The sequence below is a fragment of the Nothobranchius furzeri genome, chromosome 14, assembly GCF_043380555.1.
Source record: "Nothobranchius furzeri strain GRZ-AD chromosome 14, NfurGRZ-RIMD1, whole genome shotgun sequence".
Classification (NCBI taxonomy): Eukaryota; Metazoa; Chordata; class Actinopteri; order Cyprinodontiformes; family Nothobranchiidae; genus Nothobranchius; species Nothobranchius furzeri.
The window spans coordinates 19,235,754-19,258,404 of NC_091754.1; the positions used below are offsets into that span (position 1 = coordinate 19,235,754).

The 22,651-nt window shown below is 42.8% G+C and overlaps 1 protein-coding gene across 7 annotated transcripts in view; it reads left to right on the plus strand.

The window, feature by feature from the left end:
- tanc1b (tetratricopeptide repeat, ankyrin repeat and coiled-coil containing 1b) overlaps positions 1 to 22,651 on the plus strand; it is a 143,998-nt gene that overhangs the window by 108,079 nt on the left and 13,268 nt on the right. For all 7 annotated transcript variants that reach the window (XR_008564430.2, XM_015966599.3, XM_015966600.3 and 4 more), the window contains 9 exons: positions 214 to 368; positions 4,198 to 4,429; positions 7,449 to 7,615; positions 8,621 to 9,228; positions 12,081 to 12,189; positions 12,345 to 12,467; positions 16,162 to 16,398; positions 16,516 to 16,701; positions 17,109 to 17,187. Coding sequence is in view for 6 of the 7 variants with exons in the window: in XM_015966599.3 (XP_015822085.1) it covers positions 214 to 368; positions 4,198 to 4,429; positions 7,449 to 7,615; positions 8,621 to 9,228; positions 12,081 to 12,189; positions 12,345 to 12,467; positions 16,162 to 16,398; positions 16,516 to 16,701; positions 17,109 to 17,187 (1,896 nt within the window). In the remaining variant the exon portion in view is untranslated. The remainder of the gene's footprint in view (positions 1 to 213; positions 369 to 4,197; positions 4,430 to 7,448; positions 7,616 to 8,620; positions 9,229 to 12,080; positions 12,190 to 12,344; positions 12,468 to 16,161; positions 16,399 to 16,515; positions 16,702 to 17,108; positions 17,188 to 22,651) is intronic.

The following is a 22,651-nucleotide window of genomic DNA, read 5'->3' on the forward strand; positions in this document are numbered from 1 at the left end:
CTAATTAATTCAACTGATATATAGGTAAAATAAAAATGTTTACTTTGTAAAGTCCCTTAAAATGACTTGTCGTGGTTTGGCGCTATATAAATAAACAGAATAGAATTGAATAAAGTAACTAACTAGTTACTTTTTTCTGTAACTAGCAACTTATAGTTTGTGATTGTTTAACTATTAAATAAATGTTCCAAAAATTGTACCTATGTCTCTCAGGTGGAACAGGACAAGGAGCTGAACTTCCTCTCAGCCAGCCGCCACAACCCACGCCCCCATCCAGCGCCACCAACACTCTGAGCACCAGCAGCTGCCCAGGAACCCCCGAGCTGCAGCGACGTAGGGAGGAGGCGGTGAAACGCCTTGGTGCCAAGGTAGAAAAATAAAACAGTTGTGTATTTTTTTTTTTTTTTTGTCACCGTTCAAAGAAAAAATGCATTGGTAGGAAAATTGAAATGAATAAATCAGCTGTTTGGATTGTTTTTAAATGGTGACGGAATATGATGATTTAGGTTTAACATTCTCACCTCCTCCTGGGCGCTGCCTCAATAGAGCTCCGGACCCCACGTGACTCTCAGTTAGTAGACGCCATATTGGCAGGAAAAACAGGTAAACAAACACGGATCGTAAACATGAACATGAACGGGATCGGCTTGGACTTTACTTCGTCGGAGTTTACTTCACACTTTAAAACCAAAGAAATCATTTTATATAGTCAGAAATTAAATAGACAAAACATCTCCTACCCTTACCGTGCCCCTGGGATACTTTTTAAAAACGCCAGAAGCCGTCGGAGCGGACTTCTTACCGGGGAACCCCTTGGGATTTCCCCGGAGGAGCTGGCCCAAGTGGCTGGGGAGAGGGAAGTCTGGGCCGCTCAACGCTACTGCCCCCGTAACCCGACTTCGGATAAATGGAAGAAAATGGATGGATGGATGGACAAATAACATAGATTTACATGTAAGAAGTCTAAATAGAGTGCTGTGCTGTTTGAATGTATAAACTGAACGCCAAGAGAAATCACTAGTTGATTTTTTTCCGTGAATAAAATAAAAATGTCAGGCAGGAGCGTCTCAGGATCTGTCTGAGGTCTGTCTGAGATCTGTCTCGGTGAGACAGATAATAGCAATCCAAAGTGCTTTTTATGTGTGATCTGACAATTGATCAACCATTGCTTAAAAATTAAATACAGCTAAGCCAGTTAATTGCTGTGATCATAAAACACGTAAACGGCAGCACGCAGAAATCACGAGGCAACGTTTTACGTGACGTTTACTTGTTGCTATGAGTAATAAGACAGAAAAATCCACGCCAAAATAAGTTTAGGAAGCCCACTAAGAATCGTAATAAAAGCATTTAAAATAAATACCATATACAGTTGAGGAAACGTTGGTTTAAGTACCTGATATGAAGTGGTCGCTGCATAAGTGAAAACCTTTACTCTCGGGATCCCACAGTTTCATTTTAGCCCGGTCACTAGCGCGTTTTATTACAATGATCCAACGTTTGTGGAGCTCCGGATCTTGGGGAATCCTGTAGATGGCTCATTCCTTATGTCGTCCGTGTCTGTTCTGCATCCTGGGGCACAACAGGAATCTACCATACCGTAAATCCTCTAATACAGGTCTGTATTTGACTCAAGCTCATCAAGCTCCAGGCCTTTATTGGAAGGAGGACCAGAATTAGAGGCAGGCCTCAATTTCTATTTGAGCAAAATGAACTAATGGTTCGCTGGAGTTTTTGACAGTTAAAATTGCACCCACATTTTCAAAGTTAAACACATTTCTTTTAACAAAGGTAGTTTCTGCTTCAGCCCTCTCCCCCCCTCCCCCTGCGCAGCGGCCGCAAACTCACTGATGCGCCTGCAGCCTCTCGGAGTTCCTGCTGCTCTAAACATTAAAATAATTATTTCATTTTCTGTTCCTCACTTCTGATTACCTTCAATGGTGTCTGTTTGTTGCAACCACCAGGTACAAAACTAACTTGTTTTTATTTGACTGTTTTTCTGTCCTGCCTGTTTATTATCTTCCTGCATCTCCTCTCAATCCTAAAGAAAAACTGCTACCTGGGTTCATATATATTCACCTTATGAGTTACCTTTGAACTGCAGTTCTAAAAGATCTACCGACCGCAAAAACAGCGGAGCGCTCGCTGCTCGCCGGCCACATCAGTGGTGCTTCACCGAGGACAAAACAGGTGATGCGCCACGATCCACAGCAGCGAAAAGCATCAGGCACAAATAAAAGAATAAAAGACAGAAAACATAAAAGGAAATGAGCCGACATGAACGATTGCGTGTTAAATTAGTTTTTGAGGTGGCGACACCCGATTTGATAATGTTACTGTGGCCGTGCTCAGGACGCAGATGTCTGGAGCGCGTCAACAATCAGAGCTTTGCATGCGCAAGCTGGTTAAGGTTAGGATGGGGGTGAGGGGAAGGTTAAATTGCAAGAGGGTAAAGGTCACAATTTGGTTAAATGTCCGTTTTACGGCGGGTGTCAGTGCTGACGCTCTGGCACAGGGCGTTGCCTCCCGATGCGCAGGAGCTTGTCACCTGCTGACAGCAGGCTGCGGTCTTTTCCGTGGACTGCATCTTGCCGGCCACGGACCGGTCGATGACAGGCATAAAAAGTCACTATAGAGCGGTGAAGTCGACTAGTGACTAGTTCATACAACCCCTACTGCTCCCCAGAGTGTTCTGCAGCATAATCAGCACGTTCTCTTTGAACTTGATATCAAATTTTCGTCTCCTTTTCGTCTCCGCACGGTTAAAGTTACCCTCGCGGTCTATCACTGGCAAATCAAAAGTGAGACGGATGACACAACCGCCCCCCCTGTGGTACTTGCTTGTTACCACATTCCACCCGGCCACAATAAAAAAAACGGCCATTATTCACCTCCGCCGACTCCGACACCGGCCAAAATGTGATACCCGGCAGTTATTTAAATACAGGCCAATATTAGAGGATTTACGGTATTTCCCGTTTGATTGAGTTTTCTGACAATAACAAATAGTCCAGCTGCGGGCTTCTGCATGCCAATATGGCGGCGTTTCGATTTGAACCGTTGCATGCCGGGAGAAGTGACGTCAACTCCCGGAGCTCCATAGCCCATATTGATGCTGCATAGCCTTTTTCCTCCCACTGGGATTGTTTATGCACCAGATAGCCAACTATTTATGCATCAAGATCCTAAATGTCTGTGAAACCCAAGAAAAATCCCTTGAGCCAATTACTGTGTAAAGTGTTTCCAATAGGCGCTCTCTCTGGGGGACGCTGTTCCTGTGATGTGTGAACTCTGATGCAACACAGAGCAGTTTCTGTCAAATTCTGTCAGTTCCTTTTAATCATTGATGTAAAAGGGACTCATAACAGGGCGCTGAGGCTATTGCAGATTTTGGTGCATTATGGTCTTAATGCCTTTCTCCTATTACAGAGTTCAGACATTTTTTTTCTATACATGAATTTATTGCTGTGCTTTAGATAAGCTGCTGCAGATTCACTGTGGCGTTGCATCATCTTGTCTTGTGTTGATTACTGATGCAGCCATTATCCATTAAGCATTTTAAATCATGCTTTGCTTTAACAGCTTTTCCCAAAGGAAAAAAACAGTTTCTCCATAATTACCGGTATTGCAGATGATGTGTTTTAGTTAATGACCTGACCCGGTTTTAGACGTCTGGAGCAGCAACACAAAAAGTTTTAAGTTTAAGGAATTGCTGCATACTTGTAGTTTATTGAAATCATAAAGTCTTGGTACGGACAGAAAATAATAGTAATAATGTGTAAAGCTTAGACAGCAGCATCATTTAGGCGATCAGCAGAGAAACACGACTCCTCCTGCTGAGTGTGTCAGCTCCTTCAGGGTGAACTGTAATTGGTAAAGTCAAATCTCTCAAGGGCATTTCTCTTTTCATCTTCTCACCTCTGCTCCACCTCTCCTCTTTAATGAGACATCTTTAGTGCAGAAACCTCAGTAACTCTCAACCTCTAGCTTTTAGGTATCCTACTCTGTACTTGTTGGCCTTTCTACATATTTAGGGGTAAAAAGACAATTTCTTAATATTACTTTGACTAATCTGGATAAAATCTTGGTCTCTGACTGTTTAAAGAGAAGCCCAGTTTTTTTAGAACTGTAGCAGAAGTTTTCCATTCTCAAAACTCTTGTTTACCTCTTTATCTTCGTGTTGTTTATTTGTTTTAGGTGGTTGCGTATCATTATTGCCAGGCGGACAACACATACACCTGCCTTGTGCCAGAGTTCGTACACAGCATTGCAGCCTTGCTGTGCAGGTCACATCAGCTCTCTGCATACAGGGAGCTGCTGCTGAAGGAGCCTCACCTTCAGAGCATGCTCAGCCTGCGCTCCTGTGTCCAAGACCCCATGGCAGCTTTCCGAAGGGGGGTCCTGGAACCACTGGCCAACCTTCGTAAAGGTACAAAATCATGTTTAGGGGATTTTTGCATGTTGATTTTATTTTATTAATGTTGTACTTTGGCTTGTCTGACTGCAGTTTGTTTTACAATTAATTTAAATTCTTGCATGTAGAAAACGGCCTAAGTCAAGGTGCTTTCCAAAAAAACCATCGGTCAACTGCTGTATCAGGCCGGTATTTAAGGTTTTAATATAACTGCTTCCACTGATTTAACCTTAAGTTGTAGGTTGATTGGTAGAGACAAGTTTAAATCCTTATATCTTACTGAAAAAAAGAAAAACTATGAAACAAGAAAACAAATAACATTTCATTCATATGTCTTTAATATTTGATTGATGCCAAACCATATTTGACCATTTGTGAAAACTTTTAAGTCTTGATTCAACAGAAATCTTTTAAAATGAGAATTTAAAAAAAGAACAAAAACAATAAAGTTCAAACTGGATTAAAAGTTAGATTTGTATGAACTCCAACCAGCCATTCCTCCCCATCCCCACACATTTTTCTCCTGCTGCTCCCTCACATCATCACACAATCATGCACATAGGACCTTGGGGGTTGGACAAGTCAGGGGGTGCAGGTATGGACCCCATTTCCGCATTCCTGTGGCCAGAGGTCGAAAGAGTACTAACATTTCCTACTTAAGTACAAGTACCAGTACTTTGATAATTTTTACTCACGTACAAGTAAAAGTACTTGCCTAAATTTTTACTCAAGTAAAAGTAAAAAGTATCGTAAATAAAATGTACTCAAAGTAAAAGTTACTTAGTTACATTTTTGTCAGCGTAAAGATGGTTACATCAGTGCAAAACCATAACACGCTCGTGTCGCACACACACACACACACACACACAGTTTGATGGAAGGATTTCTATCCAATCAGTGAGAACAGGACGTTCACATTGATTGGACGAGGTTTTTCTAAGATTGTACGTTTCAATTGTGGTTAAAATTATTCTTTATTTTGAAAAAGAAAAAACATTTTTTAGATGCCATCAGTATGTGAGGTATCTCAATGTTCTCATGACGAAACTCTAACATGAGACTTTGCTCTAACCGGTCACATCACAAGCTAAATGAAAGTCCAACATTTCAGATGGACCGTATGACAGCTGCAAACGTTGGTCCTGCCCTACTTTACCTCTACATTACAGTTCCTTTATCCGTGTCCATCCTAGAGCTCGTCTCTGACCTTCATGCTTATTTAGAGCAGCTGATTTTTAAAGTTAGCGGAGTTCATCCTTGGTAGTGGGTTCACTCACTCATTTAAAGATATCGGCCAGAGGCAAAATTCGTTTGAACAGCATGTGTAAATGTGTATTAAAACCTCAGATGAAAAATGTTTTTGCCGCTTCCGTGCGGAGCGGTAGAGAAACACGTTTCAATTTCGGAACCGAGTCCGGCTACCGAAGCGAGCAAAATTCTGATGACGTCACATCGGTGCGCAAAGGTGCAGGTTCCAACCCACAGGAGAGGAGGGAGAGAGGAGGTAAACAGCAAGTGGATCACAGGGACTGAACTGTTTTTGAGCAAAACTGCAGTAAAAATGGCTGTGTGTCCTCATTATCTAAGCCCCCCCTGCCAACCACGCAGCAAGCTAAAACCATGTTACTGTCAAATTACCTAAATAAAAGCGATAAACAGGGTATCCGCGGGTCCTTAAAAAGTCTTAAATTAGCTTTTCCAAATTTAAGGCCTTAAAAATCCTTAGAAATGACAAATAATCCTTAAATACAGTTTCCAAAGGTCTTAAATGACCAAAGACCCAATAAACAAGATATTTTTTTTTCTATAAAATTTTCGTGACTTTTTAGTTAGTGTTCAGCATTATTTGTGTACGATGTTGGCGTAAGCGGAACCGTACACATTCAGTTGGTTGTGAGAGGGGGCTATTTTTAGATGAGCACATTAGCTGGTTAAGCTAGTGGGAGCTTGCACCATGGGGAAGTGCAAGTTTAATGGTAACTGGATGGCTAATCCCACGTTTGCGACGTGGCTAGCACCGGTTCCAGGCAATAGCTGGAAATTATAGCTTAAATTAAATTTTAAAAAATAGCTTAAATTTGGTCAAAGTGGCCTTAAAAAGGTCTTAAAAAGTCTTAAATTTGGCTCCCTTAAACCTGCAGATACCCTGGATAAAAGGATACAAACTGGCTTGTTTTGACTACCTTCACTGGAGTTCCAACGGGTGTAAACTGTCTTTTTGCCGTCCATCATGGCAAAGGAGGCAGTCACATGAGTGGCCTGACGTCACGTGCAAAGGGTCAATACATCTTCGTCTCCCCTCCCCCTGCCACACCTGGTGTGGAGTGCGGTGCCTTGGTCTGCCTGAGTGTTCGTGGCTCCCGGGTCAGGGGGTTTAAGATTTTTGGCGTCTGCCTGACCAATCCCGGTGGCTGCCTGGTAGGATCTGGGTCCCTGGGCTCTGCTGGGTCCCCGGCGGGGGTGGTCGCCCCTGGGTCCCAGGTTGCTGGGTCCTGGGCTCAGTCGGCTTGGGGGTAGGAGGCTGCGGGCGGGCCTGTGGGCTTGCCGCTGATATCTCCCGGGACTCTGCCGGCTGCTGGTTGTGGCCCCATGAGGCGATCCTCTGCACCTCTCGAGGGGGGCAGGGGCTTTTCTGGTCACAGTCTCCCTGGGGTCCCTGTGCTCTGGTTTTGTAACCATTTGCTACAAATGAGTAAATGCATTTTGTCCTCACAGACTTCCACAGAAGGAAACGTGGCATCCAATATGGCGTTGCCCAGACACCTAGACCCACTCCATGTATTTTAGAACAGATTTTTATGGTTATAAGTTATGAAACGGCCAATATTTTTCAACAACTCGGCATCTTTTAATTCATTTACAACAACATTTTGATGGATACTTCCAGAGATTAATGGTAAAAACTACACATTGTCACTTTAACACTGAGCAGAGCACATTGTGTGTGTGTGTGTGTGTGTGTGTGTGTGTGTGTGTGTGTGTGTGTGTGTGTGTGTGTGTGTGTGTGTGTGTGTGTGCGCGCATGTGTTTACAGAAAGGAAGATTTCTGAGGAGAACCACATCATCTTGATAGATGGGCTGAACGAAGCAGAGTTTCATAAACCCGACTACGGAGACACCATCGCGTCTTTCATCTCTAAAATCATCACCAAGTTCCCTCCGTGGCTTAAACTGGTGATCACCGTTCGTGTCAACCTGCTGGTAAGAGAAATCTGAGAAAAAGAGAACTTTTTGATTCTAAAGGTCTTTTCAAACCCAACTGCTATACATAAAAGTTTCTTGAGAAAAATGCAACTTTCTATAGAGAGTCGAGCACAAATGACCCTTGTTTAAACTGGTCTGGGGTCAGGGTTGAGCTCAGTGCCTGTAGCTCGAGGCTTTGGGCAAGCCCGGTGAGCCAAGCAACACTTGACTGACTTCCAGAATGGAGGTTATTAATGCACATGCTGAAGCCAGACATCAACTTGTGTCCCTCAGTATGCACTGCAGATTCAACCTAGCCGTCTAGAAAGATGCTGTTACTAACAATCATAATTTTCTTAATATTTAGCAGTTTTTTTTTTCTTTTTTTTTATGTCTGTTAAAACATTATTTTCATATTCTCCCTTCAAAACATTTAATATCTTTTTTGTTTTGGTTGCTTTGTTGACTATCTGTGAGGAATTACCCATCACCTTATTGATCAAAGTCTTGGTGCATTCGTGTGTGTGTGTGTGCGCGCGCGCGCGTGTGTGTGTGTGTGTGTGTGTGTGTTTTCTGTAACCCGTCCTGATGAGGAAGAGAGAAGTGTTATCTCACCAGGGCTTCTCGAGGTTTAGACAGCCATAGCATTGCAGGATTAAGGTGCATCGATTCTGTCAACCTCCAGGACGTGGGATTGAAATGTGAGCTCCAGCTAAGACCTCTGATGTGCTGCTAGCCATCGTCCCATCCATCCGCTCACTTTTCCGGTCTGGTCTCCATCATAGCCACTCTAAGATTAACAAGTGCCTGCTTTAGCCTGATAGCTCAGTGAGCTTGTTCCCTCTGCTGCTCAAGAAGCCTGCCAGAGTTTACTTTGACGAGTTTTGATTCTGACTTTTGTGAGGAATGACACTTTTATAGCTTTATTATATACTGTATGATTTAAATAAAAATTCTGGCACTGGTTTAAATCATGAGGGAATTATTTTCACAAATGCACTTTTGTTTACCCTTCCTCTACAGGACATCACCAGCCTTCTGCCCTTCTCCAAGATCTCCCTGGATGACTTTAATGACAACAAAGAGATAAGCAACGACCTGAATGCTTACATTCAGTACCGCATCAATAGCGGTAAGGATATTATGAACAACATTAGCTTGAACGGGAAGGCCGACCCCGGCACCGTGAGCAAGCTCAGCAGCCACCTGATCTCCCTCAGCCAGGGCTCCTACCTGTATCTCAAACTCACCTTAGACCTCTTTGAGAAAGGCCACCTCGTCATCAAAAGCTCCAGCTACAAAGTTGTTCCCGTTTCGCTGGCTGAACTTTACCAGCTCCAGTGCAACATGAAGTTCATGACCAATACAGCTTTTGAGCGCTCTGTGCCCATCCTCAACGTGGCTCTGGCGTCGCTGCACCCCATGACCGATGAGCAGCTTTTCCAGGCCATCAACGCCGGCTACATCCAAGGCGAGCTGCCCTGGGAGGATTTTCGGCAGCGCATGGACCTGCTCGCGGGTTTCCTCATCAAACGGCGTGACAAGACGCGCATGTTCTGCCACCCTTCCTTCAGAGAGTGGCTGGTATGGCGAGCAGATGGAGAGAGCACAGATTTCCTGTGTGACCCCAGGTCAGTCCTCTGCTCTGTAAGCAAATGTGAAACGCTCCTTAGAAATCTAGACCCCTGGTACTTCTGATAAGCTTGCAAAGCGTGCAGACCATTACTCACTTCTGTCTGCAGCAGGATATAATTAAGACATACTGATGTGGTATCAGTAAGAAAGACATTTTAATCATCTAATTGTTGCCGTTGTCAGGGAACATAAATGGAAATCTGGGCCTTTAATTCAAACTGTAGCTATAGCCGCCCATATTTATGCGTAAACCAATTATTCCGAGTCTTTATTTCACAGTATAATGAACCAATTAATTGTTTGGTGTTTGCTTTTGTGGCGGTTGCTGTTTTGCATGCAAGGAAGGATTGTAAAGAAAGAAAATGCAGAACGTTCTAATTAACATACACAGCACAGCACACTTCTGACTCTGTGAGGTAACTGTGTTAAACATCCTGCTGCTACAATAATAACCCGACAACTTTTGACTTTGTTCTAAGTACAAAGCCATTTAAAAACACTCATAATGCTGCTGTAGACAAGAAGATAGGTTTGTTTAGTTGTTAACTGAATGTTTCTGATGTACAGAATGAGTAGAAAAACAAACAGCAAAGTGAACTTGTTTCTGCATCCCATTTTTCTTGGTTTGCTATAGTACATTTCTGCAGAAACCCGCCGTTTGTGAGGTATATGACTCATCAGTGGATTTTCAGAATCCACAAATGTTTGCTTTAAAAGAAAATAATTATAACTGATGGTACATTAAAGGGAACAAATTTAGCTAAACTCACCCTTTGCATCATTTTGTGCTGCCATGTAGGTCTCTACTATCTCTAGAAACACTCCAAGGAAGAAAAAAACAATTGGTTTTAGGAATTATGTGCCTAGAACAGGCCGTTTCAAAAATACCCTGTTTGTGATGTCACAATCAGGGTTTATGGTGCTTACACTTTAGCGTCGGCACAGTCGGGCTGGATGGCGTGACTTTGGGCTGGTACGGGCGGTGTAGTGTTCACATATAAATCAGAGGGACATCTCAGGAATGCAGAAATCCCCGAGCATGTGGGCGGCGCTTAATATGCGCGGGAAAGTCCGCTCCATAAGGTAAACGAAAGGCGGACATGAGCTGTGTTGATTGTGGAGACTCGGAACCACATTGTTTTATTAATTTGCTGTGCGTGGCCTCATCATCTTGTGACACGCACGCACGCACACACACACACACACACACACACACCTCCCCTGAGCACAGCTGTCTGCTCACCAGGGCAAGAGCTCTGTTGTGGAGAATAGGAACACACACACAGCTATTCTTTTGTCCCGTTCCCACACTTAACGGCAGCTCCGTGCTACAGACAGAAGTTTACTCACCAGCATCCAGCATGAAAATGAATCGTGCATGCGGGGGACCCCCCCCCCCCCCCCCCCCCCCCCCCCGGCGCTTCTCACAGATCGGAGGCAGTAGGTGTACTCAGTCCGTAGTGTCACCTCAGTCCCAGTCTGACCGCTGGGGAGAAGGTATGAGAGAAAGTCGCCTCTGCACCAAAAACGTAAATCTGACCTGTGTGTGAAACCAAATTCCGGTGCCGTTCGATATCTTCTGCGGCTGTGCCGACGCTAACGTGTAAGCGCCAATATAACCACCTCTCACGTGCAAGAGAGCTGCAGCTGGAGGAGCAGTGTCTTCACTCCAAATCCTTCTCTAGTGCCAGAGCTTCTCAGCCTGAGTGGGGGATGGGTAGGCGTGGCCTGCTCCAGATTGTATTCTTAAAATGACCCCTGAAACGGCTCATTCTGGAAGGTACTGAAAGAGTAAAACCATTCAAACATATTTAGGTGAATGGATTTAGAGTAAAGAACGTCATAAACGTGCTCTATATCAACTAAATAACTAAGTTAAGTAAAAAGAATCATACGCCCCATTTACGTTTGATTTGTTGCTGCCTTTAGTCTGTTTTCATTTCCTAACATTTGTCACTTTAAACTAAGTCGAATTGCAGAAATCATCAGTTTTATCCTCGGATTCATTAATGCATGCATTTAAACTGCTTATTTGTCTGCCTAAACCTAAAAAAATTACATGAGACAGCAATAAGTTTATAAGACATCCTGTAGAAATTAGCTCATAAATTAAAACTGAACGTGAACAAATGTACAGATAAAAAAATAAACGCAATTATCTGTTTTTATTGCTCCTGGTTTTCTAAATTAAATGCAGCCATATAGGAAGGTAAAATAAACACTCCTCTTTCCTGCTTTGCTGCAGACTGATTTAGTTATATTTTTTCTCCCTCTGACCAATTTAAAATTCTGAATTCACAACAGCAATACACATTTAATAAGCTCAATGATGTCAGCTGGAGTGTATTTTTCAGACTCCCTCCCTCTTGTGCACCTCGCTAACGTACGGATGCCTCTGAATGGACCAGCGCTGAGCTTTGTATTCTGGTCGTTCACAGCCCTCCAGCTTAATTAAAAACAAAGGTTTTATATTCTGGCACAGACAGACAAAAGCTTTCCTCACTCTGCCTTTCAGTGCTTCAGCACAAACGGGGAGAATCGTAACCGGATCAAAGTGAGCTGCAATCATGCATGCCCTTTTAATGAAGTTCTGTATTAATTGGTGCCAGAGTGAAGAAGTGAATGACAACAGAAGTTTTATTTATTTATTTATTTTACACTTTTTCTTTCCATCTGTGGGTCACCGCACAGCAGTTTCAGTGAATTCACACCAGTCTGGAATAAAGAGCTTCTCCATGACACAGACTTCATTACCAGAATAATAAGTGCTTTCATGTGATATGATGCAGATGAACAGTGTTTCCTGGATTTGACAGCAGACTTTTCTGTCTGTTGGTTTCTCACTCAGGAGCGGCCATGCTTTCATGGCCTTTATGTTATCGCGCCAGGAGGGGAAACTGAATCGTCAGCAGACAATGGAGCTGGGCCACCATATCCTGAAGGCACACATCTTTAAGGTACAGCCACAATGCCGGCTCAAAAACCAATTCCTGGAGAAAAAAACACTTGGTATTTGCTTTGCTTTTTACTTGTAAAATGTCGAACATCTGCCGCTCAGGTTTGTTGATGTGTGTGTTTGTGCATATTGATGTATGTATGGGTTTACCTGCAGGGCCTGAGTAAGAAAACGGGAGTGTCGTCCAGTGTGCTTCAGGCTTTGTGGATCAGCTGCAGTGCTGATGGACTTTCTGCAGCCTTGGCTTCCCTGAGGAACCTCTACACACCAAATGTCAAGGTGAACACCCTTTTCATGTCTTCACCAGCTGGCAGAATGTTAACATGCAAGAATTGGCTCTGTCACTGATTCAGTTTAGATGTTTCTGAAGATCAACGTGTACTTTTTCATTTAGATGAGGTCCTAGAGTTTGAAACCAGGTATACAGTTTTGTTGCTGAATAAAGGCAGCTTGGGGTGTCTAACCGGGCTTTTCTAACTGATGTGAACATAGTATGCAACAGTTAGCTAGCCTGGCCTGCCAGACTCGACCTCTGTTTAATTCTGCACAGAAAAAGACTCTGGTATCTCACAGGCAGAGAGGCACTTGAGGGGCGGGACTAGGCAGCTCAAAAATAACCAATCAGAAAAAGATGGAAATGCTGACTGTACTGCGCAACTCTGTAGTTTTTTTAGCTGTAGTCAAAAAAGGCGTCTGGCGACAGCGCAAGCATCTTTCTTTAGAAGAAAGGCTTTTAGCGCCTCTACTTGATGTCGTTTTAAAGACATGTCCAAGTCATTTAGACCAGAGGAAAGAGCTGCAGCGAACTCCGCTTCAGTCGTCATGTTCGACAAACTCGGCATTATGGTGTGGGACGTAAGCTACTCAGCGCTGGTTGGCTCGGTTAGAATTCTCGGGGTTATTTGAATAGGAGAGTTCCCAGACCCTTTCTCTGTGCAGAATTAAACAGAGAGTGACTCTGGCAGGCCAGGCTAACAGTTAGCTACCATCATAATGAGTGTTTCCCCACCGGCCACATAGCGTAACGTTTTGGAAGCTTCCCAAAGTGGTGGACGCTTAATTTTTCACTGCGCTTTCAGAACACATCAAACTCCGCTGTTTAGATCAGAAAGAAAGTCAAACACAAAAGCCGTGAAAAACATTTGGAAATTTTCTAAATAAAAGTCGTGCAGATTTTCTGTTACATAACTAGTAATAAAAGTATGTGCATCCTCTGCATCTGAAGTAAACAGAAAAGAAGCCACAGGCCGCTTTGGATACACGCTTCCATCTTTATCCTTGTAGCTCTTGTTGGACAAGAGGAAAGCAACAAAGAAGAACGTCAGAGCACTCATGTTTCAGGACGTACTGGGAACACAGACTGAATGAATGCCAGATGAGGCGCGTTTCCACTATCTGAACTTCTGGGTAATTTTACTTAAACTTCCCAGCTTGTGTCCACTTCACCAGGCCGGCTGAACGGGCCATTTTCAGGACTTTTCAAAGTACCTGAACAGGGGTGGGTACTCGGAGTAGCTGAGTGGAATTTACGGTTAACTCACGCCGATTGGCTGTAACTCAGTAGGAAATGACAGCAGAAGTCGTCCAAAACAACCGGTATTAGTAAAATTAGAAAAATTGCTTGTGAAGCAGAATGGAAGCACAAATAAATTTGTGCCACTTTAAAATTGCTGTCATTAAACTCCCAATGCTGAAAAACTCAGCTCAAGTCCCCCACAATTAGGGATGGGTACCTTTGACATTTGAATCGATCCGGTACTAATTCCCGGTACCTAGGAATCGATACCGGTACTTAACGGTACCAATTTTCGATACTTTTGAGTGTTTATTATTTTAATTCTCTTTTATAATTAAATATATATTTTTCTCAATATATAACAATATTTGATAAATATCACAATAAATAACATACAACTGTTTGTATTTTAACATCGTCCTTGTAGTTTTATAAGCTGATAATTAAACTGAAGCAAAAATCTTTACTCTGAACTAAATTTACTGTGTATCTTCATTCCTTTTGCTGTCCTTTTTCATTTGATTTTTCCTACTGGGAAGTTAGAATTTCCGAGGAGAAAGTGAACGCACCATTAGCTGATAACAACGGTGGCAATGGAAGCTAAGATATCAAGCTAACGTTATCTTTAACAGTTTATTTACCTACCAGAGCAGATTAAGATGAGGATGTCTCACTAGATCGTTGTCGCTGGTTTCATCATCACCCAGTTACCCATCACATTTAGTGAAGTGGACCCAAGCTTTAGCGTGCGTTCTTTCTACCATGCTGCTCTGTTAACAACTCGCTCGCAGCGACTGACGACATAATGCTCTTGCGCTTGCGCAGCTGTCTAGGCAAGTTCTCGTTATGAAGGACGGGTACCGAAACGAGGCACCGTTTCAAATGACGTGAATCGGTGCTCAGCTGGTACAGTGGAATTCGGTCGGTACCTTAAAAAGTACCGAATTCGGTACCCATCGCTACCCACAATGCATTTCACCTGGCTTTACTGTCTCTGAGCATCGTAAAAAAAATTCACTCCTGGTCATTGAACACCACATTTTACATCACACAGCAGCTCTCCCAGTCCTGCCAATGGATTAAATTGCCGTACTTCGGCAGAAGAAGACTTTTTATGTTACTGTGGACACTTTTTGCGCTGACATCACTTGCTGTTGTAGCAGTCGTGATATGCCGACGTCTGAGCTAAGTCGTGAAAGGCAGAATTTGTATGGAGAGCTAAGAGGACCAGGCCATCGTATTTCCCGCTTAATTTGCCCCTCCCGGTAATTACCCCGAATTTCCTACAATGGAAACACATCTTTAGATTCAAAGCTTGCAGTCCGGTTCTTGTCCTCTTCCGTAAACTCTACGACCAGCCGATGAGTCACTTTGACACCCACTCCATTCCATGTTCGTCCACACTCCCACACCCACTTGTGGACATCGGCTGGCCCGGCACCAACTTCCTCTTGCATTCTAGAACAGCTTTAAAGTATAATAACATAGGGTTTTCATATTTTAAAACAAAACAGTCTTATTTTATTCTATCACTGCTTGTTATCCCATCAAGATCCCTGTTGCACCCTGAAAACTCAATAATTCATTAGATATTAGCACGCTTTCTCCATCACAACTTGGAAAATTTAAAACATTTGAAGGAAATATGTTCCTGACTGGGAGAGAAGTTAAACTCAGAGCAGAAAATCTTGATGAGCATTTTCACTCCAGGTTTAATTACCTGTCTGCATTGTTTATTCAGATATTCACTTTAAACTCATCACTGTTAATATTTCATCACTTTCGGAGCTCCGTGCAGAAAAGGGCTCAGCAAATACCAGTCCCCTTTTGGTCACTAATTAGGCTAATGTCAGTAGTGGAGTTCATTAGCTGCTAACAAAGAACAACCGAGCGTGTGTACTTCCATGTGCAGTTGTGTGTGTTCAAGGAAAAATAATGATTGGCCTTTTCTGGAAAAGCCTATTACATCAAAATTATGTATTCTGTCTCGCGACGGCATTGGTTTTCTTTTGCCATTAAGGTTAGGTTTCAGTGTTGTCTGACGTGAGTTATTGGGTTTACTTGTAGAATCACTCAGACATTTACAGAATGACCTCGATTTGTCCTTCAGGGAAAAATGGAGTCTCTGTTAATTGATTTTACCGAGGCTCCGAACGCACCGTTTCATCTCCTGATGCAGAATTCTCATTTAGTGACGCGGTTCTGTCTGACAAGTTGTTTATTATTGATTTTGTTCACACAGGAGAGAAAAACAAACTTGATAATCGCATCAAGTAGATTACGGCTACTTTATTTTGTGTGTGTGACCTTTGCTTGGAGGGTTTCGGATGAATGAAACGACAGTATCTGCAAATCCTTGAAAGCAAACCTCGAGACTCAGGATTCACATTTAGCAAATGCTGTCTGGGTTACTCTTTTATGTTTGTGCTTCTATTATTTCTGTATTTGCATCATCAGGTAAGCCGGCTGCTGATGCTGGGAGGAGCGAACGTGAATTACCGCACAGAGGTCCTGAACAACGCGCCGGTGCTCTGTGTCCAGTGCCACCTGGGGCACCATGAAATCACCTCGCTGCTGCTGGAGTTTGGCAGCAGCGTGGATGTTGTGTCTGAAAACGGCATGAGCCCCTTGTGTTTCTCAGCTGCTGGAGGACATTTGGGACTAGTGATGCTGCTCTGTAAAAGGGGGGCCAAGGTGAGGACCGCATGCAACAGTTTTACGCCGTACGCGTTGAGCCTGTTTTCTTTTTCTCCTCAGCAGTTCCAAGATTCTTGTATTTTTCTTTTATTTTTATTTTTCTTTTTTTGCAAGGTGGATCACGTCGATAAGAGTGGCCAGTGTGCGCTGGTTCATGCCGCATTGCGTGGACACTCGGAGATAATTCAGTACCTGCTGGAGCTGGAATGGAGTGCTGAGGGGCAGCAGCAGGACTGCTCTCTGAAGAACAAAGCTCTGCAGCAGGCTTTGATCGCAGCCTCGAGCATGGGACACACACAGGTCTGACTGACAGTCATGCAGTTTAAAATGCATACATTAATGAATGTGAGGATAGAAAAACTCAGGGGAGGTTTTCTAATTGGGGATGACTCAAAGTCTTGTGTCTGATAGGATTTGGGGATCATCACTGTGCCGTGTTTCAGCTTTACACATGTTTGGAATCAGGGATTTGGACCGATCCAATCAGTGAACCTATTAATTACACATAATTATGACTCCTATAACCTCCTGTGGTGATCCAGTGACCAGATGTCCTCAGGCCTGCTGTCAATCATTTATAATCAGCTGGGATTTTGTAGTTTTCTGCTCTAAAGTTGGCGTTCTGCATACACTCCCCTCCTGAAGGTTTATTTGATGTCATTCACTTAAATAGTGCACCATTAATCCAAGTTTCTTTTCTCTGGCAGGTTGTGAAGGACCTGCTGGCGTTGAAAAATGAGCATGCTGTGCAAATTGATAGTCATGACACTCTGTGGGGCGAGACAGGTATGTTCTCATCAATCTTTGAGCATTATATGGCTCTCTATATCATCGCCTGCTGTTTTTGCATTCCCGTCCTGGCTGCTCTAAATGAATGCTGCAGTGGAAGGTCTCGTCTCTTTGCTCCTCAGTCACACCTTCTCCTTAAAGCAGAGGCTGCTCAACCTAAACGCGGATCCGTTTTAATGCATGTTCTACATTCTCGTGGTGTTGTGGTTTTTCCACTTGAAATCTAGGTCACTGGATTAGCTCTACTCTATTCAAGGCTTGATGTAAATTTTAGATTTTCAGCATAAATTTCAACAATTTATTGGGGCTGGTTTAACTTTTCATTGGCTGACAAACAGGTTTTTGCTTTTAAGCTAAAATTATTGCAAAATTGTGCAAAACAAAGTCAGAAAAGCAGGTGTAGGAGTGACGTTTAGTGATAGAAATGTCCATAACATCCGTAATTTGTGACGTTATTTGCAGGTAAATGTAGCAGCTGAATGAGCAGTATGGCCTCATATCTATATCACGATGCTTTTTGAAGCGTGTGCTGTAATGATATATATTGCGATTTATTCTTTTCTTCTGTTTAGTATTTCAAAATGACAGTTTTTGACACGATTAATTTGAACATATTTCGAGACAAACTTATGAAGATTGAAGATAATTTTTTCTGCTCCCTGGTTTGTAATTTTGCGTCACATTCCTGCTTTTTTTAAACCAAGAGCAAAACGGTTCAAGCACTGTGTGACCTCTAGTTACAATTACAAACCAGGGAACAGAAAAAAGAAAAATTGACCCACTGATCAAAAAATTGGTTTCGAGCGTGTTCGGAGAAACGGTTTCAAAAAAAATGTTTTTTTTATTTCATTCATCTGCTAAAAAACAAAACTTTTTCAGGAGGAACGCAAATCAGAAACGTGTTCATATTATGAATCTATTAACAAATATCCTCGTTGCTCATGAATCTAATCGTTTACTTCCTCGGTATGTATTTTATTAAGGATGTTTTCTGCTCCTCAAACCCAAACCAGCTCTGAATCACTGACGTAACCCCTTCTTCTTTATTAGCTCATCGTCATCCACGTGCTCTGCGCTGCGTTCGCCGCTGCGTTTAGTCCAGAGTTGACACAATTCGACAACTTTCATGCACTATCGCTGTTGAGCGGCAGAGTCAGACTCTACCGGTGGCTGAATATCTTTAAGATAGCCGTGTACCGGTTATACTGTGCATTACTAAGTTATGCCCTAAAACAGTGAATACAAAACTTTCAACAACAATACTTTAGTGTCTATAAATGTTGCAACTTCAGTTTAAAGAGTCCAGGCTCATAAATCATCTCTATTTATCTAAAAGCTCTTAAAAACACCAGCTGTAGTCATGGAAATCTGTGTGTAAACAGGGAGAAGTGTTCTAAGTCGGGAACGTTTCTGTGCATCATGAGTGTAGGTCAGCCTGTGTGCTGAGAGCTTACCTGGTTCTTGTGTTCCCGCTAAACGTCACACCTTTTGGGACTTGTTTCAGGAAGCACATGTCTTTAAAGCAAAAGTTATTCAGAATTAGAGAACCAGTTACTTTTGTGTAAATGTACTGTCTTTATTATCCAAGTGCACGCCTAAATTAGGGTTAGGTAAACTATTTAACACTAGAACTCCCAGAATTCCAGCTTCATTAGAATTCCCAGTAACCGTCATTTTAGCCGGCGCCTGTGATTTCTTTATGTTACCAATTATTTTCACTTGCAGTCAAGTCTGATTGTTTAGGTCACCAAGCAGAACTGGGATCACTACTGGGTGATTTCAAGGACATTTTTACTCCCAACGCTAGCTGGATCCATTCACGTACTGTGTTTTATGCTAAGCTAAAGCTAAAGGAGTACCGCAGGGTCAGGGGAATGACTGGGCTGGTTAAAAGTAGTTTTTTTCTCACATGTCAAACTCTGGGAAATATGTCAGGCAAATTTTCAATTAAGACATATTGTTGCAAAACAAAACACCTTCGGAACCGTCGTGCAAGAAGCATGTGTGTCAGTTGGTGCAGAAGTTGTTCCAGAGGCGGACGCGAGGTGCGTGCGTGCGTGCGTGCGTGCGTGTTGAAACTAGCAGACAACATTCTGGATATGCTGGATGAATTAAGAGTGTCTGAAATCCAAAACTTAAGAAAAAATTATACAACACACGTGCCCGTTAGGGTTAGTGGGCACCATGGTGACCCCAGGAACTATATTAGGTGCCCACAGACCTTTTCTATAAATAGCACAAGTCTGCAATAACCACAAAAATACATCACAAATGCATTAATATAGATTAAAAAACTACAAGATTCTTTAAAAACAATGAATGTTTATTATCTGATCTATTCCAGTTCAAAGGTCAGTTAACCTGGTAGCCCTTCCTGTGGCTCGGTACCCATGAAGTAGCTCTCAGCTTCACAAAGATTGCTGACCCCTGCTCTCGATTATAAAGTTAATTAAGTACACTAAGATTCCATCTAAATCGGTTCATTTATGGGTTTACGTTGTGTTTCAAACACTCAAATGCGTTTACAAAAATGTGTCAAACGTCTTTGTTATGTTGGTTCTGTGTTTTCTATCCTATTTCATTTTTTTGTGGTTCTTCATCCATCATACAGGGCAAAAACAGCTTTTTTAACCTTTGCTGGCACGTTTCCGTGTCCACTGCTGCCTTCGTCAGAGCAACCGCCGGTGTTGGTGGCGTCACTTCCGTTTATCTGTGAGCAGCAGTAGACGACTGTCTTCGTTGATCACCGTGTCCCGTGCGTGGTCCAGCGTGTACACTCCTTTGTCCCTGTTTACTTAAGTGATGGAGATGAGGATACATGGACCCAGGACCATGAACAAAGGAGTGTACACTCAGGGCTGGGACACGCACAAGACACGCTGATCAGCGGAGAAGGCACTGGCAGTAGAGGGCGACGTCGTCTACTGCTGCTCGCAGATAAACGCAAGTGACGGCACCAACAGTGGATGCCTAAACATGTCAGCAAAGGTAAACACTAGTTCTGTTTGCTCTGTGTGTGACGAAGAACCACAAAAAATGAAATATTTAGTTTGTTTGCCCTGAACTATAGATGAAAACATTTTAGTAAATCTATTTTTTAAACACACTGAAACATTTCTGTCTTCGTTTTAGTTTCCAAATGTTTCCTCTTGGTGATCCTTCTGAACTCATGTTTGCTGGTGGCAGCACACGCTCATGTAGTCCAACACCTCGGCCAGCTGGCATACATCCAGGCTCATCTGTATTCAGAGTGGATTCATTAGAAAACACAGTTTAGATCATGGCGTGGGTCTACCGGAGGTATTTGTCTGCACATATAAAATGTAACTTTGTAAAACCGAGGTGGGAAAAGAGAGTGGCGCATTCTGAATAGACGCGATCACCCAAAATGATTAGCCGTGAGCTGAGTAATAAATGTGAGTTTTACCTAAAACCCCCTCTTCTGTGTTCAGTGACAGATTTAATAACCCGATTCTGCTGAGAAACTCTGTGAAATATCAAAACCAGTCATTCATTTTTGCCTCTGAAGCAGCTCTCCGATAACAACCTGAGAGACTTTCTAGCATAATCAGAATTCAATGCTATCGTACGTATTTATGCAAATAGACCCGCTGTGTTCTGTGTTTAAATAGAGGCAGATTGGATTGTACATCTGTGCCAGCTCCCATCTTTTTAGGATTCAAAGCGTTTTCCTGTTATGCAAAGAAAAGGTAATTTAACAGCCCACAGTCATTCTGGCTGCAGCAGAACATGTTCAAGGTAAAAAGCAGCAAATAGTTGTGCTGCAAAAGTGCATTCGTTTGTAAAACAAAAGCAGCCATATGCTGTTGTTTGATTAATCGCGCTTAATTCAAGGGAGAATTTGTATCTTTAGAAATGTTCAGTTCTCCAATTTTATTCTATTTGTGTCGGACTATTACAGGTTTAGTGAAGTTTGCATCTTCTGCAAAAAGCTAGTGAAACTTTTGTAGAGCTGTGGAAGAATCTATAGGTTCTAGATGATGATGCTTACGGATCCTTCAGTGTGAAAGACCACGAACAGCTTCAGCTGCTGTATCACAGTCACAAACCCTAATGACTAATATTTATTAGGTTTAGAAAACAGGAATAACGTCAAACAAAAGAATGCTGTGATGAACAGCCTTCATAAGAATTTATATTTTACAGAAAGCTGTAGAGTTAACTCTTTAGCATCTGCTACGTACAGTAAAATGTTCTTCTTGCTAACTTTTGCGACATTTGGCTCATTCCTAAATATTCCTATACAAAAATAAATATTGCCAACCAGCACGGTAAGGCAGCTTTATTCATGTATCACATACGCATAGGCTTTTCGAAGTGTTTTTCAGGTGCAAGAAAAATGGTAAAAACATAAAACAGGAAATTGAATACATTTTTATTTTAATGTTACTAGAGTTGGGGCAGATCTGGGGCCAGAAGGAAACTGATTCCATCTGTGAGCAGCGTAGTAGCTGAAAGAAGCTTCACCTTGTTTGGTTCTGACCCGGGGTTCTACCAGCTGACTACTTCCTGAGATGAATGCATGAGTTTCTCTAGGTTCTGTCTGGATGTGAGAGACTATTCAGCCAAAGCATTGGGCCCTGTCCACACGTAGCCGGGGATCTGCCAAAACGTAGATATTTTTCTACGTTTTGGCCTGTCATCCACACAAGTTTTTTCACACGAAAACGGATCTTTTTAAAAACTCCGGCCAAAGTGAAGATCTGTGTTTTCTCCGTTTTGGATGTCTGCGTGTGGACAAACAAAACCGGAGTTTTAAGGTCCGCAACGTCACTTTCCGCTACAAAAAAATGCTGACATCACGTGTGCGACCTGTGTTTACACTAGCCGACAGCATGGATGCCCTCAGAGCTGCGCTCGCTTTATCAATTGTCCAAGCGCTTTTTGCTTGTTTGTTTTTGCAAGCGGAATTACTGCTCCTTGTGGAAGACCACAGACGAAGGACGAGGTTAAGAACGGGGGAAGTACTGCCACCTACAGGTCTGGCATGTCCTTAACAACGTATTTATCCGGGTACGTGTGGACAGAGTTTTTTTTTAAAACGAGGTGGTGTGGATGCAAGTTTTTGGAGGGGCGGATATTCGTTTTAAAAAAAACCCGGCTACATGTGGACAGGGCCTCAGTCATGGCAGGGTGTCATGCGAGATTATGGATCAGTAGGGGTCTGCAGTAGAGCATTTTGTTGGTAGGTGGGTTGAACCTAAATGCGTATCATTCTGTATGTGGATATCGATTCCTGGTCGAATTTGTTACCTCCAGAATGTTCTCTGTGTAACATTTCAAATGTCTTCACCTGCATGAGTCGGGGCGTGGATTGCAATCTGTCAAAATGACAGACAGCTTTCAGAATTTTCCCTCACCCATAAAAACACAATCAAATACGGATGTTACGTCCTCTATTGGTGGATAAGGAGAAGGACGGGGAGTAACAGAGGCATGC